The 20,584-nt window shown below is 43.7% G+C and overlaps 1 protein-coding gene across 2 annotated transcripts in view; it reads left to right on the forward strand.

Moving 5' to 3' along the window:
- Positions 1-20,342, forward strand: part of LOC126416222 (heterogeneous nuclear ribonucleoprotein A1, A2/B1 homolog) — a 47,749-nt gene extending 27,407 nt beyond the window's left edge. The window contains exons 5-7 of one of the 2 annotated variants that reach the window (XM_050083824.1): positions 17,178-17,399; positions 18,299-18,372; positions 19,943-20,342. In XM_050083824.1, coding sequence (XP_049939781.1) covers positions 17,178-17,399; positions 18,299-18,354 — 278 coding nt within the window. In that variant the 3' untranslated portion in view covers positions 18,355-18,372; positions 19,943-20,342. The remainder of the gene's footprint in view (positions 1-17,177; positions 17,400-18,298; positions 18,373-19,942) is intronic. The other variant, XM_050083825.1, reaches the window with a different exon arrangement.
- The last annotated feature ends 242 nt before the right edge of the window (positions 20,343-20,584 follow it).

Genomic DNA, 20,584 nt, shown 5'->3' on the forward strand with positions numbered 1-20,584 from the left:
TGTCGATGACTTCGCGATCTACTGCAGTGCCCAGAGGACATGCCTCCTGGAGCGCTGCCTTCAGCGTTGTCTAGACAGCCTCTACTCATGGAGCGTGGCAAATGGCTTCCGGTTCTCTGAAGAGAAGACGGTTTGTATCAACTTTTGGCGATATAAAGCGTTCCTTCCGCCATCCTTACATCTCGGTCCCGTTGTTCTCCCATTCGTGGAAACAACTAAGTTTCTAGGGCTCACGTTGGACAGGAAACTTTGTTGGTCTCCGCATGTCTCTTATTTGGCGGCCCGTTGTACACATCCCTTAATGTCCTCACAGTTCTTAGTGGTTCATCTTGGGGAGCGGATCGCAGTATACTGCTTCGCTTGTATCGGTTCATAGTCCGATCGAAGCTGGATTATGGGAGCTTCATCTACTTGTCTGCTCGCCCGTCCCTCTTACGCCATCTCCACTCCATCCACCATCGGGGGTTACGTCTTGCGACCGGAGCCTTCTACACTAGTCCTGTCGAGAGTCTTTATGCTGAAGCTGCCGAATTACCATTGACCTACCGGCGCGACGTACTGCTGTGTCGGTATGCCTGCCGGCTGTTGTCTATGCCCGACCACCCCTCTTACCAGTCCTTCTTCGCCGATTCTCTCGACCGTCCGTACGGGTTGTGTGTGTCTGCGCTGCTGCCCTCCGAAGTCCGCTTCCGATGCCTGCTTCGACAATTGGATTTTGCCCTCCCTACCACCTTCAGAGAGGGTGAGAGCCCGACACCACCTTGGCTCCAGGCTCCGGTTCATATTTTTCTCGACCTCAGCTCACTCCCGAAGGAGGGTACTCCGGCTGCAGTGTATTGCTCACGGTTTGTCGAACTTCGTGCTTGACTTGCCGGTCACACCTTTATTTACATCGATGGCTCCAAAACTGACGCTGGTGTCGGCTGTGCATTTGTCGTCGGGCCGCCACCTTTAAATACCGGCTCCTCGACCAATGTTCCAGCTTTACGGCCGAGCTTTTTGCTCTCCATCAGGCCGTTCAGTATGCCCGCCGCCACCGCCATTCATCGTATGTACTCTGCTCTGACTCACTCAGTGCTCTTCAGAGCCTTGGAGCTCCCTATCCGGTCCATCCTTGGTTCAACGGATACAGCAGTCCCTCCATTCTTTCGCTGATAATGGTTCCCCTGTCAGCTTTCTGTGGGTTCCCGGACATGTAGGAGTGCCTGGGAATGAGGCTGCAGTCCTCCTGCCTCGGCCAGCCTCCCATTGTGTCCCGTCATCTGACGTTCGTGGGGATATTTGTAAGAGGCTTGTGTCGTTGTGGTGGGATGCTTGGTCATCCCTCCAAGGAAACAAGCTCCGGGCAGTAAAACCGCTCCCAACTGCTTGGACAACCTCCTCCCGACCATCTCGGCGAGAAGAGGTCCTTCTGATCCGGTTGCGGATTGGCCAGTGCCGGTTTAGCCACCGCTACCTGCTCTCCAGTGACCCAGCCCCGCAGTGCCCTTGTGGTCAGGCATTAACAGTGCGCCATGTTTTATTGTCGTGTCCCCGCTTTAGTCAATCTCGTGTTGTCCTGTCCCTGCCATCTACTTTATCGGATATTTTAGCTGATGACGCTCGAGCAGCTGCTCGTTTTCTGTGTTTTATAACTTTGACTGCCTTGTCCGAAGACATCTAACTTTTTTACTTATTTTATCTGCATCTTTGTCAAGCCTTTCTGGTGTCCCCCCTCCCCTTGAGTTTTACTAGATTCCATGTGCTCTAACAACTGTGACTGGGTGCTAATGACCTCAGTAGTTGAGTGCCCTTAAACCCCACCAAAAAAAAAGTAGAACACTTACGTACCCCCTGGTAAAGGCCAGGCTCAGGGAGGGGTGATTACCTGAGCTAGTACCTTGCGAACATGCCGATTGATCCCTCTATCCCTTTCTCAGGAGGGGTGACCTGAGGTGTGGACAATCACCTAAGGCGGGAGTGCCCTCAGAGAGGGCCCCCAACTAGGAAGGAGAATGCCATCGGAGGTGCTGGTAATCATGGGGATACTTTCACAATGATTTCTTCTACTACTTCCCACAAGACAAAACTAGATGAGTCTCAGCCGTGGACAATTCTTCAGTCAGTGCCAAAGTTCCTAGTTGTTTCTCAGTCTGACGAAGGTAAAGACTTGTCCACAGTCAACCCTTTCGTTATTCATAAAGGTGTTGACGCAACTGCAGGTCTTGTAGAGCCTTGTTCACAGTTATGAAATGGCACCTTGTTGTTAAAAACACAGTGCCCTCCAGGCACATAAATTGCTTTAAACTACACTGCTACACACGTTCCCTGTCCGGGTGGAAGTGCACCATACTTTAAACTCATCACGCAGTGGTTTATACAAGATCACTTGATGGATTATCCAATGAGGACATTTAAAATCACGGCATTACGGCCATACATAGTCATGAATAGGGTTGAAAAGGAATCTGTACCAACCTGTACTCTCTTCTTGACATTTGACGGAGTTCAACTGCCATTGAACATTGAAGCGGGATATGAGAATTTCTGTTCACCCTTGTATTCCCAACCCTACGCGCTGCTATCAGTGTCAGCAGTTTTAATCATACCAGCCAGTAGTGTTCTAATACAGCCTTTAGAGTCTGTCCTATTTTTAATCAGGGACGAATTATTAGGAAATTGGAGTGAAGAAAAGAGTGTGAATTTTCGCAGCTTGCAAGTTATTTGCCTGTGTGCTATTGTGCTCCCAGTGGGTAAATGTAGCACTGACCTCGCCTCTCTTAGAGTTACTAAGGAGGTAGCCACGCAGACATGCAATCTCACCTCTAGTGCCACAGTTGCCAGATAGGCCAGCCCAAAGACAACCCCTTCAGCCTCCGCACTATCACCAGCTCACTCTAAGGCTCAACCTTCGTCGGATCCTGCTAAATCATGGTCCCCAAAATTGGACAAAGACTTCCAAGAAAGAGCCTACTCGTGAAGATTTTTTACATACCCAGACCTCACAACCATTGACTCCTCCCTAATCTCAATGCCCTGCTTCCAAGAAGGCTCATGAGAAACGAAGTTCCTCTCTTTCTCCGCCACGGCATCTCTCTTCTACACTGCCACCCAGCAGTAGCTGCCCTTGGCCATCTTCCACGTCACTGAGATGCACAGCTGACAGCCGATCAACCAGCTGATCACTGGTGGCAGGAAGCTCCCCCTCCCCTCCCCCCCCCCCCATCCCCCCTCCGAACAGTGTATGGGTCAGGATCTTCTGCCTCTGGCTGAATGCCATTCCACGCTGTCTGCCACCGGCTCTCAGTGGTCGCTGAGTTGATGGCAACCAGGACGAGATTTTTCCATTTTCTGTCCACCCTATGTCAATATGGGAATATCTGCGGAATTGGCTCCAATTGGGATGAATTGTCGATCCTCTTATCCTACTCCCCAATCTATCCTACTCCCCAATCATCTTCTGTCTTCAGGAAACAAAGCTACGTCCCCATGATTGCTTTCTCTTCCCTCATTTCCAGTCAGTCCAGTTTGATCTCCCCTCTGTTGGTGGCACTCCAGCGCACGGACTTGAGATTCTTCTCCATTGTACTATCCTTTATCACCCAGTCCTCTTACACAGTTCCTTCCAAGCTGTTGCTGTACGTTTTTCCCTTTCTGCATACATCTTTCTCTCTTTGTACCATGTACATTCCATCACCCACACCACTGGCAAGGGCTGATCTAGTTGCTGATTGGAGACTTCAACGCCCACCACACTTTGGGGGTTTCCGTGTCCTTGTCAGAGAGGCTCCCTATTGATTGACCTCTTCCACAGTGAATCTTGTTTGCCTCAACACTGGGGAACCTACGTTTTTGTCTGCCTCCAAATCAACCTATTCTCACTTGGACCTTTTGGTCGGGGACTGTTCAGCTAGCTCGGCACTTTGAATGGTTTGCTCTTACTGATACACAAAGTGACCCTATTCCATGTGTCCCTAAATTACAGCCACAACTGCCATCAGGCACCCAAGATGCTGGCAGTTGTCCCAAGCCAATTGGACACTTTTCTCCTCTTTAACTAAATTCAATGACCGTCAATTGCCTAGCATCGATGATCAGGCTATTCATGCTACATAAGTTATTCTACAGCTGTGGAATGGTCAAACCTCCTACCTCTCCTTTGCCCCGGCGCACTCCAGTTCCTTGGTGGAACAAGACGTACTGTGACGCATACGCGAGTGGAGACGTGCTCTTCGCATTTTCTGCAGTCAACCTACGTTGGCCAACTGTATCCACTAAAAGCAGCAACATGCGTGATGCTGTTGCATTATACGCGGTAGCAAGCGGGCAAGCTGGCACTTCTTTGCCAGCTCCTTTACCACCTTCAATCCCTCATCTGTAGTTTGGAGTCGAATTCGATGGATATTTGGCATGTCTAGTTTCTACCCAATCTCTGGGTTAACTGTTGCACAAGATACCTTAGTGGACCCAGTCGCAATTTATAACTCAATGCTTTAACACACTGCTGAGATTAGAGCTCTCCAAATTACCCACCAGCCTTTCTCCTGAAGAAATGAGTAGTGGAAGTCGACCTCTTTTTTTCTCCTTTCAAAATCAGGAAATGCCAAACGCTAGGTATATTTTTTGATCTGTAGAGGGCGTACAATACCTGTTACAGGACAGGCACCCTCCGTACACTGTTCTCTAGGGGCTTTCGAGGTTGACTACCCCTTTTCATCCGTGAATTTATGATAGAGTGCACATTTAAGGTGCAGGTTAACACTACTCTCTCCCGTACTTTCTCCCAAGAAAACAGGATGCCCCAGGGCTCCGTGCTAAGTGTTGTACTGTTTGCCATCGCCGTAAATCCAGTTATGGATTGTCTCCTTCCTGCTGTTTCGGGCTCCCTCTTTGTTGATGATTTTACAATCTGCTACAGCTCTCAATGGACCAACCGTCTTGAATGACATCTTCAAGGATGTCTGGTATGCCTCCACTTGTGGAACATTGAAACCAGCTCCGATTTTTCACCCAGTAAGACCGTTTGTGTAAACTTTGGGCGTCATCCAGTTTATCTGCTGTCCCTACAGCTAGGCCCTGTTGACCTGTTTGCAGACGTCGCCAAATTCTTGGGACTTGTGTTGGACAGAAAACAGTGCTGGTCTTCCCATGTTTCATATCTTTCAGCTTGCTGTTTACGATCCCTCGATACCCTCCGTGTTCTGAGTGGTAACTCCTGGGGATTGGACTGAGTGGTCCTCCTCTGCCTATATCACACCTTAGTGAGCTTGAAATTGGACTATACAAGCGTAGTTCACTCTTCTGCCCGGCCGTTTATTCTTCGGCACCAAAACTCTGTCCACCACTGTGGATTGCATTTAGTGTCTGTAGCTTTTTACACCAGCCCCGTGGAGATCCTTTACGCTGAGACTGCTGAACGTCCACTGTCCAATCGGCGAGCTGTCCGTGTGAGTCGTTATGCTAGTCATGTCTTCCATGCCTACTCATCTGACCCATGCCCCTTTTTTTCGACACCATAAAGGGTATGCAGGCCACCTTTCGTCTCTACTACTACTACCACTACCGCCACCACCACCACCACCACCGGGAATCCGCTTCTGTCAGCTGCTACATTACCTTTCCTTCCATTCTCTTAAAACTTTCTTGACAAATGGTGTTATGACACCACCTTGGCTTCACCCCTGGACCTGCCTTCTCAGTTACCTTTGTCAGCTTCCCGAGGGTAGTAACCCCCCTCCCTATAGTTTGTCGGGCATTTGCTGCTCTATGCACACAAATGGAGGTTGCCACATTTATTTATACTGACTGCTCAAAGACTACTGTTGGTGTTGGGAGTGCATATATTGTTGGTGACACCACTGTTAGATTTTGGCTTCCTGACCAGTGTTTGGTTTTTACTGCGGTTCTTTATGCTGTTCTCCAGGCTGTCCAATACATCAGTCACCATAAGCGGATTCAGTATATTATATGCTTGGATTTGCTCAGCTTTCTTTTCAACTTCCAGGCTCTTTATCCTGTGTACCCTCTGGTCCACTGGATTCAGGACTGCCTCCACGTGCTCCACTTGGGGGCATCTCCATGGCATTCCTCTGGATCCCAGGGTGTGTTGTTATCCGCAGAAATGAGGCAGCTGATAGAGCAGCAAAGGCTGCAGTCCCTTGTGCTCGGCACACTGTTTGCATAGTTCTCTTTGCTGATCTAAAGAGTGTTTTATGTTGTGTTGCTCTTTTATGGCATACACATTGATCTGCCCTTCCCAATAAATTACGGGACAGAAAACCTCTTCCCTGTGCTTGGACCTCTTCCTTCCGGCCTCCTTGTCAGGAGGAGGAATTTTAACTAGACTCTGGATTGGGCACTGTCTTTCTAGCCATCGACATCTTTCAAGTGGTGATCCTCCCCCACTTTGTCCACACTGATCTCAATCGAGGATGGTGAGAGACCTTTTACTTCAGTGCTCCTATTTTAATCTGCTGTGCGCCCGTTTACAGCTGTCGCCTGATATATCTTCCCTTTTAGCAGATGACACATGCTCAGCCGATTGCATCCTTAAATTTAGGTTTTTTACCCTTCACTAAGCTACAGGAAAAACAAAACTCCACTGTGTGCTGTTATGTTTAGCACCTACCATTCAAGTAGATATTTCACTGCACCTGAAATCCAGCAGAGTAGTGAGTTAGTAGCAGTGGGGTTGTCATGTAGCCTCTCGGTGGTAGCCCTCCGACAACACAGGAATCTCACTGCCGATGCCAGACCTGTAACCTCCCTGTGTTGGCCAAGGCACTGATGCCTCTAAACTAAAGGTTACTGGGACATGGGACATCAGCTACTGAGGCAGGTAGCCTTTGCCCTGGCAGGTTGTTACCCATGGGGAGAGCTTCCGATTGCAGTGATTGGTTTTGGGATGGGTGGTCTGCAATGACATGGATCAAACTTATTGGTAGCCCTGCCAACACAAACATCTCAGCAGTCAGGAACAGTGACTTTAATGAGAGGTTTACCATACTACGGTATTTACTACATTCTCAGAGCCAGATAAGGAGAAATGGAAGTGAACAATTTGCTGAGTTCTTGGTACGTTTCCAAACTGATGGCAGATCTTTTGCTACAACAAAGCCACTCTTTTTCTTTGAAAATATGGAAGATTGGTTTGGGGAGGTTGCAGCAATAGAAAAGATGAGAAATGAACCTTTGCTGATCAAAACATCATGCCAACCAATCGCCTGCACTTCAGGCATGTTTAAAGATAAATGTACGTCACCATTTATCGTCATAACAAGACAATAGAATTCAATGTGTTATCGTCCACCAGGACCAAATGCCGCAAACTGATGAGTACTAATCCAGTGTGGTGTGGTGTCTGTTTTGTTCCCCACATCTACAAGGGAGCCAAAGATAATACAATTGACCCTGGAGCTTTTATCCTGGCCTTTGATGGCAACATTTTTTGTTAGAAGGTTAAGGTCATGGTTTATAGGTGTGATTTCAGCCCTTATTTTCCTCCACCGATGAGCTGTTTTAGGTGCTAGTGGTTCAGACACATGTCCTGCAGCATTAATGAGGCTACCTGTCTGGCATCTAGATGGGCATCTCATGAGGGCAGCCCTTGGTGACCAACCCCCTCAATGTCTCATCTGTCTCGAACTGCACCCTCCTCATTCACTGCAATGTTCAGTGTTTGAGAGGAGAAAATTGTTGTTGTGGTCTTCAGTCCTGAGACTGGTTTGATGCAGCTCTCCATGCTACTATATCCTGTGCAAACTGCTTCATCTCCCAGTACATTATGCAACCTACATCCTTCTGAATCTGCTTAGGGTATTCATCTCTTGGTCTCCCTCTATGATTTTTACCCTCCACACTGCCCTCCATTACTAAATTGATGATCCCTTGATGCCTCAGAACATGTCCTACCAACTGATCCCTTCTTCTAGTGAAGTTGTGCCACAAACTCCTCTTCTCCCCAATTCTATTAAATACCGCCTCATTAGTTACGTGATTTACCCATCTAATCTTCAGCATTCTTCTGTAGCACCACATTTCGAAAGCTGCCTACGTAGATCAACACCTTACATGCAGTCTCCCATCCTTCATCAAGGACACCAACCACTTCCTTGAACGCCTGGAATCCTTACCCAATCTGTTACCCCCGGAAACCATCCTTGTAACCATTGATGCCACGTCCTTATACACAAATATTCTGCACGTCCAGGGCCTCGCTGCGATGGAGCATTTCCTTTCACGCTGATCACCTGCCACCCTACCTAAAGCCTCTTTCCTCATCACCTTAGCCAGCTTCATCCTGACCCACAACTTCTTCACTTTTGAGGGCCAGACATACCAACAATTAAAGGGAACAGCCATGGGCACCAGGATGGCCCCCTCGTACGCCAACCTATTCATGGGTCGCTTATAGGAAGCCTTCTTGGTTACCCAAGTCTGCCAACCCAAAGTTTGGTACAGATTTATTGATGACATCTTCATGATCTGGACTCACAGTGAAGAAGAACTCCAGAATTTCCTCTCCAACCTCAACTCCTTTGGTTCCATCAGTTTCACCTGGTCCTACTCCAAATCCCATGCCACTTTCCTTGACGTTGACCTCCACCTGTCCAATGGCCAACTTCACACGTCCGTCCACATCAAACCCACCAACAAGCAACAGTACCTCCATTATGACAGCTGCCACCCATTCCACATCAAACGGTCCCTTCCCTACAGCCTAGGTCTTCGTGGCAAACGAATCTGCTCCAGTCCGGAATCCCTGAATCATTACACCAACAACCTGAAAACAGCTTTCGCATCCCGCAACTACCCTCCCGACCTGGTACAGAAGCAAATAACCAGAGCCACTTCCTCGTCCCCTCAAACCCAGAATCCCCCACAGAAGAACCACAAAAGTGCCCCACTTGTGACAGGATACTTTCCGGGACTGGACCAGACTCTGAATGTGGCTCTCCAGCAGGGATACGACTTCCTCAAATCCTGCCCTGAAATGAGATCCATCCTTCATGAAATCCTCCCCACTCCACCAAGAGTGTCTTTCCGCCGTCCACCTAACCTTCGTAACCTGTTAGTTCATCCCTATGAAATCCCCAAACCACCTTCCCTACCCTCTGGCTCCTATCCTTGTAACCGCCCCCGATGCAAAACCTGTCCCATGCACCCTCCCACCACCACCTACTCCAGTCCTGTCACCCGGAAGGTGTACACGATCAGAGGCAGAGCCACGTGTGAAAGCACCCACGTGATTTACCAACTGACCTGCCTACACTGTGATGCATTCTATGTGGGAATGACCAGCAACAAACTGTCCATTCGCATGAATGGACACAGGCAGACAGTGTTTGTTGGTAATGAGGATCACCCTGTGGCTAAACATGCCTTGGTGCACAGCCAGCACATCTTGGCACAGTGTTACACCGTCCGGGTTATCTGGATACTTCCCACCAACACCAACCTATCCGAACTCCGGAGATGGGAACTTGCCCTTCAATATATCCTCTCTTCTCGTCATCCGCCAGGCCTCAATCTCCGCTAATTTCAAGTTGCCGCCACTCATACCTCACCTGTCTTTCAACAACTTCTTTGCTTCTACACTTCTGCCTCGACTGACATCTCTGCCCAAACTATTTGTCTTTAAATATGTCTGCTTGTGTCTGCATGTGTGGATGGATATGTGCGTGTGTGCGAGTGTATACCTGTCCTTTTTTTTCCCCCTAAGGTAAGTCTTTCTGCTCCCGGGATTGGAATGACTCCTTACCCTCTCCCTTAAAACCCACTTCCTTTCGTCTTCCCCTCTCCTTCCCTTTTTCCTGATGAGGCAACAGTTTGTTGCGAAAGCTTGAATTTTGTGTGTATGTTTGTGTTTGTTTGTGTGTCTATCGACCTGCCAACGCTTTTGTTCGGTAAGTCACCTCATCTTTGTTTTTATATATAATTTTTCCCACGTGGAATGTTTCCTTCCATTATATATATATAAAACAAGATGAAATTCAAGACAGAAAATTATTTGGGCAAAAAATTCACGACTGGGTAGTTGGTCAAGCTGAAAAACCAAAGAAAACTGGAACCACATGGTCTGATGAAAGGAAAAGAGCTCATTACGAGAGAATGAAAACAATTTGGGCAGAGAGAAAGTCTAAAAGAAAATAACTGAATGCCCCGTGATTGTACTTCGCGTGGTCCAGTAGGGCCCAAACATGAATTATATATATATATATATATATAAAAAATTGGTGTTTTGCCCTTAAAGAGCGCATTTGGACTAAACTACATGGCCAGTTCCTTTTGCTGCCTTCCTTGCTGCCCAAACTTCCCTCATTCGCTCGCTGTGTTTCTGTTTCCGGTCCTCTGTCCACGCTTCTTGTCAGCTTCGTGTCTTCGGCTTCATCTTGATTGCCTTTTTGGTTGCCCATATTTCTTTCATCTTCTGGCTGTGATCTTGCTTGCGTTCTTCGGTCCATTTTATGCCTGTTCGTTTGTCGCATTGTATCTCATGTAGTTTACTTTTCTTAATGATGTTTCTGAACTTTATTCTGTCGTTTATTGTGTCTGCTGTTATGTTGAGCTGGTTCAGGTCGTTTTCTACCTCTGCCACCCATTTGTTGTTTCTAGTGGTTACCCAGTCAAAGATCTGTTTGGTCAGCCTGTGTGATGGCATTCTGTATAGGTGTCCATAGAATTGTAGTCTGCGTTTTCTAATCTTTTCTGTGATTGTCTCCGTATGTTTGTACAGTTCCTCTGTAGCTTTCTTGATCCATATTCCATTGTTGTTAGTTGTGCCAAATATTTTCCTAAGTATTTTCCGTTCTACTTTTTCTAATTGTCTGATACGTGTATGCCCTCGGATTAGTGTGGTCTCTGCTGCATATAGTGCCTCGGGAAGCACCACCGTGTCGTAATGGCGTAATTTGGCTTTTTGTGTTTGCTGTTTTGTAAATCGTGCCATACTTTGTGTTCAGAGATGAGAGTTTCTTTGTGCTCATAAACTGTGTCTTTTCCTAAGAGATCTGTAGTCCAGTTTTGGAAGCGATTTCGTGCAGTTTTTCAATAGCGTCTTTTGTTTCCTTTATACCTTTCGTGACAATCGCCAAATCGTCTGCAAAAGCCAGGCATTTAATCTGTAGGTTTCCTAAGGTTATCCCCTGTTGTGATGTTTCCCATTCTTTTATGACCTTATCTAACACCAGATTGAAAAGGAGAGGTGAGAGGCCATCGCCTTGTCGGACACCTGTGCGAATTTCAAAGGGCTCTGATAGTTCCCCACAGAACTTTACTTTGGAGGTCGTGTTGGTTAAAGTTTGCTCTATGATAGCCCGTGTTTTGTTGTCTACTTTGTATTCTGCTAGAATTTTGAAGAGAGCTTTCCGGTCGATAGTCGTACGCCTTTTTGAAGTCAACAAAGGTAATGATCAGGTTCTGTTTGTGTTGTAAAATCATTTTCAGGTTCCAAATTTGTTCCGCACAAGACCGCCCTTTACGGAAGCCTGCTTGGTATTCCCCAATCAAGTGGTCGGTTTGGCATTCTACTCTGTTCAGTAAAGCTTTAGAGAGGATCTTGTATGTGACCGGTAGTAGGGATATTCCTCTGTAGTTGTTCGGGTTAGTCTTGTCACCTTTTTTGTGTAGTGGGTGTATCAGGGCAGTTTTCCAGTCATCAGGAATTTTCATGGTCTTCCAGATCCTGTGGATGTCTTTGGTGAGTTCTGGGTCTTGTAACTTCCAGATTTCCGCGATGATGCCATCTTCTCCTGGTGCTCTACGATTCTTGAGTGACTTTATTATTTCTTTAACTTCTTCTAGAGTTGGAGGTTCACTATCTGGATTGTATGTGCTCGTTTCTGTCATCATTTCTTCCATGGGGGGGGGGGTCCGTGTTGAGCAGTTTTTCAAAGTACTTTGCCAGAATGTCACAATTGTTTTTGGTATTGGTTTCTAGGGTTCCATCCGGTCTTCTGAAGCACAAGTTGGGTGGTTGATATCCAGTCATATTTTCTCTGAATGTTCTGCAGAAGTTTCTTGTATTGTTCTTCATGAAGTCCGATTCGATCTGTCAGTCGCCGTTTGTCATACCGTCGTTTTTCACTGCGAATGATTTTGCCTGATTGCTTCTGTGTTTTCAAGAAGTTCATCCAATTCTCTTGGGATTTATGGCAACTAAATTTTTTCCATGCACTGATTCGTTGGTCAATAGCTTGGTCACATGTGTGGTTCCACCAACGGTGTTTCGGTGTTCGTGGTGCTTGTGCTAGTTTCATGGCCTCTCGGATTCTTCGTGAAAGTTGTCCAGTCTGTCGTTTTCTCCATTTTAATTTTGTGTAATATTTGTGTCTGGTTTAAAGTAACGTATTCTGGGTCTGGTCTAACAATTTTGTTCTTCTGGAGCTTTTTCTTGGGCAAAAGACGAATCCTGATCTGTAGTAGGTGGTGGTCTGAGTCGAAGTAGCCTTTACGGGTGTCTGTTCAAAATTTCTTTTTGTGAGTCTTTCTGCACTATTACGTGGTCGATTTGTAGTTCTTGCTTTCCGCTGGGGAATTTCCATGTGGTAAGTTTTCGTGTTGGTTTCTTGAATTTTGTTGACATAATGGCGAGGTCGTGGCTTTTGCAAAAGTCTATCAGATGTTTTCCGTTTTTGTTGGTGTCCTTGTGTGGAGTATGTTTTCCTGTGATATGTCTGTATATCTTTTCTTTTCCGAGTTTGGCGTTGAAGTCTCCCAGTATTACTTTGACTCTATGTGCAGGAATTTTTCTTCCATTGTCGTCCAGAAGTCATCAATTTCGTCCGGGTTTTTCCTGTTGTAGTCATTAGTCGGTGCATGTGCGTTGATTATTGTGTAGGATTTATTGGCTGATTTCACTGTGATGGTGCTGATTCTTTCGTTTGGTGACAAAAAGTCTATTATGCTGTCCGTGATGGACCTGTGTACTGCAAATCCTGTGCCAAAAAGCCTTAGGTTTTTCAGTTGTCTCGATGGTTTTCCTTTGTATATTCAGAAATTCTCCGTGTTGAAGTGGTCTTCGTCTGTGAATCGTGTTTCTTGCAGTGCACATATTTTGATTTGAAATTTTTCGAGAGTGTCTGTCAGTTGTTTCATCTTTCCTGTCTTCATCAGTGTGTTCACGTTGAGTGTGCCGATGTAGTGTTTGCGTTTGGTCTTGAGGGAGTTTGAGAAGCTCCGATTCTTCTCATGATGTCCGTGAGCCCCCGGAATCCGATGCTCACGACAATCCCAGTCTATTGACTGGGGCCTGGGGTAATGAGATTTTTCTCATTGTACCATCATGATGTTTAGTAGTTGGATGTATGGCATGCTGCCGAGTACAACCTGACTTTCCAGATCAGGAGGTTGGTTGAGGCCGCCACTGACATGTGGAGCAGACGCCTTTTGTAGCCGCCCACTGTGGGAACAGATGCTACTAGTAGTTTTGGTCCGCCCCGAGTATTTCATTTCCTCGGTACCACCTATATCTAGGAGGCATTCCCCTATCCGCCACCTGGGAGGCGCTCGGATATATATATATATATATATATATATATATATATATAAAGATGGGGTGACTTACCGAACGAAAGTGCTGGCAGGTCGATAGACTCACAAACATACACACAAAATTCAAGCTTTCGCAACAAACTGTTGCAACAAACTGTTGCCTCATCAGGAAAGAGGGAAGGAGAGGGAAAGACGGAAGGAAAAACCCACTTCCTTCCGTCTTTCCCTCTCCTTCCCTCTTTCCTGATGAGGCAACAATTTGTTGCGAAAGCTTGAATTTTGTGTGTATGTTTGTGTTTGTTTGTGTGTCTATCGACCTGCCAGCGCTTTCGTTCGGTAAGTCACCTCATCTTTGTTTTTATATATAATTTTTCTCACGTGGAATGTTTCCCTCTATTATATATAATCTCACACACTATTCATCTGCTGCTTTGGCATTATCTGGATTCATAAGTAGTTGTCCTACCTCCAAACACTGAATCATGGTGAGGATGACTCTCTCTCATAGACATCTACTTCTATACTCTACAAAGCACCGTGAGATGTACTATTTATTAGGGTTTCTGCCTGTTTCATTCATGTATCCAGTGTGGGAAGAGTGATTGATTGGCACTGTGCGTGTGTGAGTACATGTGTGCGTGCGTGCAGGAATTATTCTTGGCTTACCCTCACGATGGCTATGTGTGCGATATGTAGGGGCTTGTAGTATATCTGTAGAGGAATGGTTTAAAACCAGTTCTTGATGGTTTATGTCTTTCTTCAAGAATCTCCCAGTTCAGTTCCTTCAGTATCTCCAACTCTCTCCCATGCATTAAACAAACGTGTCAATTTGTGCAGCCCTTCTGTGTATTTGTTCAATATTCCCTATTAGTCCTAGTTGGTACAGGTCCCACACATTTGCACAATATTCTAGAACCAGTTGCCGGAGTGATTTGTAAGCAATCTCCTATGTAGATTGATTGTAGTTCACCAATATTCTATGTATAAACTGAAGTCTACCAGCTGCTTTACCCATGACTGAACCTAAGTGGTTGTTCTTTCATATCCTTGCAAAGTGTTACATCCAGGTATTTGTATGAATTGGCTGATTCCAGCAGTAACTCACAGATATTATAGTCACAGGATATTATGTCTTTTTCTTCTCTTAAGTGCAAAATTTTACATTTCTGAACATCTAGAGCAAGTAGTCAATCTTTGCACCATGTTGAAATGTTGTTAATATCTGACTGAATATTTATGCAGCTTCTTTCAGATAATACGTCATTGTAGATAACTGCCTTGGCAAAAAGCCTGACTCATTATTATTATTATTATTATTATTATTATTCATATTGTGTGCAAGGTCATTAACATACAACATGGACAAGGGCCCCAACACACTTCCCTGGGAATACCTGAAGTTATTTCTACATCTGACGATGACTCTGCAACAAAGATAACATGCTACATCCTCCCTGCCAAAAAGTCCTTAATTCAGTCACAAATTTCACTTTATACCCCCACATGAATGTACTTTTGACAAGCATAGATGTGGTACTGTGTCAAATGCTTTTCAGAAATCAAGAATGCAGCATCTAGCTGACTGCTGTGATCCAAAGCATCAAGCAAGAAAAGTGCGAGTTTGGTGTCACATGATCAACATTTTGAAGTCAATGGTGGCTGCATGGAGGAAGTCATTCTGTTAAAGATAGCTCATTATATTTGAGCTCAGGATGTTCTAAGAGTCTACAGTTAATTGATGTCGGGGATATTGGACTGTAGTTTTGTGGATCACTTTTACTACCCTTCTTGTCGATGTGTGTGACCGGTGATTTTTCAAAGAACTGGGCATGGTCTTTTGTTTGAGAGACCTTAGATTATAGTCAGAAGAGGGCCTAACTCAACTGCAAAATCAATACAGAATCTTGCAGGGATTCAATCAGGGCTTGGAGCTTTCTTCAATTTTAGCAATTTCAGCTATTTCTCAACATCACTGACACTTGGGGACAATTCTCTTGGGTTTTCCTTTGTAAAGTAACATTTGAAAGTGGAGTTAAGCATTTTAGCTTTTGCGTTGCTACCCTTAATGTCAGTGCTTGTCTCATTCCTTAGGGACTGGGCACTAGCAACCTTTACATATGCCCAGAATTTCTATGAGTTCTGTGAAAAATCACTTGACAGTATCCTGCTACAGTAGTCATTGAAGGCTTCATGCATTGCTCTCTTGACAGCTAAATGAGTTTCATTCACAGTCTATCTACAACCCTACACTTTTACACTTATTATGCAATAATCTGTTTCTTTCCTAGTTTCTTCACAGTGGAGGTGCCCTCACCTTATGAACTGTTCTACTGGCTGCATATCTGTCCACTGTCTGGTCAAATATTCTTTTAAACTTTGCATGGTCAACTGTTCTTTTAAATTTGGGACAGAGTTCCTCTACATGTTTCTGCCCTGTGTTTTGGTTGTCCTTTTTACTTTGGTTATAATTGTTGCCACAACCGTGACATGGTCACTAATACCAGTTTCGATGTAGGCATCCCCAGATTGTCAGGTCTGTTTATTGCCATTAGATCCAATATATTTCCTTCATGACTGGGATTCCTAACTATCTGCTCTAGGTAGTTTTCAGAGAAGCAAAGTTTCACAGGATGGCTTATCATACCAACCACTAACAAAACTGTAATTTTCCCAATTGTTGGATGATTAGTCTCCAACAATTACAGTATGATTGGGGAACTTACGTATAAGTGAACTAAGGTTTTCTCGGATGTTTTTGATTACGTCAGGATATGAGTCTAATGGCCAATAAAAGGATGCAATTATCCTTTCATGCCTAGCTTGGTACTGAGTCTCATCCAAATAATCTCACATGCAGCTTTAGTTTCTACCTCAGTGGATTTGAATTTCTCTTCTACTGTGACAAATACTCCACATCAGTTTTCCATTAGCCTATCATGTAGATATACGTTTAAATTTTCCCCAGAAATCTCGCTGCTCAATTTGTTTCCAACCAGCTTTCTCTACCTATTAGTATGTGAGCTTCATTGCTTTTCACAAGCATTTCAAACTGTGGCACTTTGTTGTGAATTAATTGGCAGTTTACCATTAGAATTTTAATACACTAATCTTGGGAGGCATTTCTTTCAATCTTACACTGATAACATCTGGGTACAGCTATTATCTAGGTTGGATGGAAAGTTGCCTAATTTCAAAAACTGTTATGTGCGCAGCCTGTGATATGTAGCACACACCTGACCCATTCAGGGGAACCCTATAGTTGTCAATCCCATGCACAAGCCCAGGAAGTCGGAGCGAAGCTTGTCATTGAACTTTCAAAGTATCTGGTTCAGGCCTTCCACTGGACTCGGAACCATAGGACTGTGATCAGTTTTGGGGACAATGCTGCAAATTTTGATCTTCGTTGAAACTACATGCAGAAGGCTGGGCTCAGCCTTCTGTAAGTCGCTGGTATGATCCAAGAATGTCCTTGGAGCCCAGATGGCAGGCATCAATTGTTCCAATATGTGCCACAGTCTTGTAGTTGGTTGGGGAACTTCCTAAATCTTCAAAACTACTGATTAGTATCCTTTCAGTCAGTTAAAGCTTTACTAGTGTGGATATTTTGAAAATAAATAAAAATCAAATTTGGTGATCGATGTTATTTTTGTTCTTAGAAACTAAGATATGGATTTTTAAATGTTTACTTTGAACCTTTATTTTTTCAGATGGCCCATGGGATAACCAGGGTAGGGGTGGTTGGGACAGCCAAGGAGGTGGTGGGAACTATGGAGGTGGAGGGGGCTGGGATGATGATAACTTTGGAGGTGGATACCAGAGAGGAGGTGGTGGTGGCAGCGGCGGTGGTGGTGGTTATGGCGGTGGACCAATGAGGGGTAGTGGTGGCGGTGGTGGTGGTCGACCAGGCCCATACTCAGCAGATCGATCTCGTAAGTCCGTATTCAGTGTAAAAGTGTGGTGATACGTTATAAACCTTAGCATAGTTAACTTTGAACTGGTCACATGTTAAAATTATGATTTTCTGTGTGTGACAAACCTTGTATTTAAAGACAATAAGAAAGAGTTGTCTCAGAGTGCTTCAGTTTACATATTAAGTTGCTACAAAACATATGCACTATGGTATGTAGTATTTGTTAAAGAGTGTCAAGCACATGTTAACGTGGCACTGTAAAGATTGATTTTTTAACTGCTATGAATTTTTGGGCAATATCCCATTTTGTAAAAGAGTGTACATTCATACGTACGTGTCCATCTTTAAATTTCTTTAAATGATGAAAAGAAGGAACATAAAACTGACTACAAAGCTGCTGTATTTGGCCGAGTAAAACCTTGCCGAGTAAAATCTTGCCATTGCTGTGTGGAAGTGTGTGTCCTTAGTCATACTGACGGCTTATGAGCAGTTCAAATACTAATGTTTTTAAGGATTAATGCTGTAAGGGTTTAAATTATGAATGACTTTCGGCTCATTGTATATATAACTATTTTTTCATTGACTGTTAGATAAAACATCTTCAAATTTAAGAATTCTTTTAAGATTTTGGAGTAAATCAGAAATATATCACTATCTGATTCACATGTAGGAACAACTTTTGCAGGGTTTGTCTGGTAGTAATTATCGTTTAAAAAAATTAAAGGATTCTGTACAGAATTTTATGCATTTGTTGCAAAAAATTTAACATTAAAAAGCTGCAATTGTTTTTGTGGTCAGTTTTACGCTGTAAATTGCTGTGGGCTGCATGCCTGTAACATCCATGTAACAATTTTTTTCTTCCTTCATTTTGTGTTAAACCGTATTGGCCATTTGAAAGGTAATTCTTTCATATTACAGGTGGGAAAGGTGGTTACGGTTCTGGTGGTTATGGCGGAGGTGGCAGGAGATACTGAACACTTGACAGATCTCAGGTTTGTATAAGTATCAAGTATGTTTCAGTGTAGCTTATTTTGTAAGTAAACTGTCATGGAGCCAAAGACTGGCTTTCCCATCTCAGTGCTTTACTAGGTCTGCTCCTATGTCTTTGGACATTTCTCTGATCTCTGGAAGGACTTACCCAGCCCATTACAGAGGGATCTACAGTTTAATATGGATTCTAGGCCACATTGGAACTTGGTTATTTTGCGTACACAAATCATTGCCAGAGGTGAAAGTACTGATAAGTAACAAAAATATGCCTGGACCAACTGAGAATTGACTCTTGACTATTTAATTTGTAATCTCACATGAATTCACTTAGCTACCAAGCAACATGTTTGGCTTGAAATTTGAGTTTTACTAATTGAAAATATGGCCCTTTAGGCTATCAGCAAAGGATGAATGGCAGTCAGTTGGTCTGTTTGGACAGAGTTTTTAGCTTCTGGTACCTTGTGAGTAGAAATGAATACCATTGCAAGTTACTGAAGTGTAACCTTGTGAGGTGTTAAAATAATACCAGCAGGGTAGCTTTATTGCTTTGGAAAGGTCTTTCATTTTAAACCCCAAACAGTGGCAACTTGTGTCCCATCAGCCATTATGCTCAGCATTACTGTGCACTGTTACTTTTCAGGACCACATATGTACAAATTTGCATGCTACATACCCCTAAATTATTTATGGTAGTGCTGTTCGGCATATCAAGATAAACCGACATGTGGTCACATTATTATTACTCTGTGCTGCTTAGTTATGTAGAGTTGTCAACATAATTTAGTGTATGCATCATGTAATTAGTAGTAGTACTTCATAATTGGAGTTATATTGGCTGTTTTATCTGAAACTAAAGCTGTAGATTGTGCTTATTAAAATGGGAAGGATTGTGCTTATTAAAATGGGAACAAGGACCACCATGAAATATTAGAATGGTCATAATTATGTACATGCAGGAATTGAAGGGGATGGGGAGATGCTACTAAAAGTTCTATCTGAATGAACCTTCTTGTGCTACGGATGCAGGTTCGAATCCTGCCTCGGGCATGGATGTGTGTGATGTCCTTAGGTTAGTTAGGTTCAAGTAGTTCTAAGTCTAGGGGACTGATGACCTCAGATAAGTCTCATAGTGCTTAGCCATCAAACCTTCTTGTAAATTTAGTAGTATGCCATATATTAGTTTTTTTACTATAATGTTGTCAATATTTTTGGTTTTTATGGTCCTGGCATGTAAATTGTACCACACTTACCAAATAGTTTGTGTTATTAGTAGTTAACATATTTGGGACTCATCATACTGCTCTTACTATAAGTCTCACAGAATATGCGCCTTCTACACTTTTTCATCATTTATTTCTGAATAAAATTATTTACTACTTCAGAAGTGCTGTGTCTAAGTTCCATTGATTTCACATAGTTTACACAACTGATTTTTTTATGATGGCATTGTTGTAAGGGTGTATTAAGTTTTATTGGAGTAATTGTTCAATATTGGGGACACTGGTTTAGTTTTAGTATTCTGTTTTACAATAAATGAAATGTAACTCATGATCTATCTTTGTGAAATTTTAGGTCTGCCAGGCTGTTTCTGCTGCTGCCAGTACCACCACCAACACTTTCACCTTCATAGCACTGACAACTTGATTGGATTGTAATTATATGTGATGTGTGGAGTGAGACAATAAGACAATGCAAAACATTCAAAAAGCAGTTTTAAGGTTGGAAGATGTTTCAGTGTTAATGTTAGCACTCGTGAAAGGAAGTGATTAGGAAAGAAACTTCTCCTCTGTTTGCTCATTTCCTTTTTTAAATTTACTGTGTTTTGTGCTGTCTTGCCATGGTGCAATATTCATAGAAATAAGAAAATGACACTTTTAAATATTTGAAACTGTTGACTCATGGACATCTGCAGTGTCACATAAATTGAGTAGATATACTCAGATAATGAATGAAAATATATTGATTTAATTGACCCAAGTTCTTTCTGTGATGTACCAAGCAATTTATCAAAAAATTGTATCCTTGTTGCAACACTTCCTGTAGCAGCACATTCTTAAGTTTTTTTTTATCAAAAATAAAGACTGTTGTACACTAGTTTATTGAATCGGTTCAGATATCAAGTGGAACAAAATATAAATTTAATGAATATAGTAATGGAGATAGGCATTATTTAAAAAGTGAAAGTTGATGTATTGTGGTAAGATGGATGGAATT

Source organism: Schistocerca serialis, chromosome 8, assembly GCF_023864345.2.
Source record: "Schistocerca serialis cubense isolate TAMUIC-IGC-003099 chromosome 8, iqSchSeri2.2, whole genome shotgun sequence".
NCBI lineage: Eukaryota > Metazoa > Arthropoda > Insecta > Orthoptera > Acrididae > Schistocerca > Schistocerca serialis.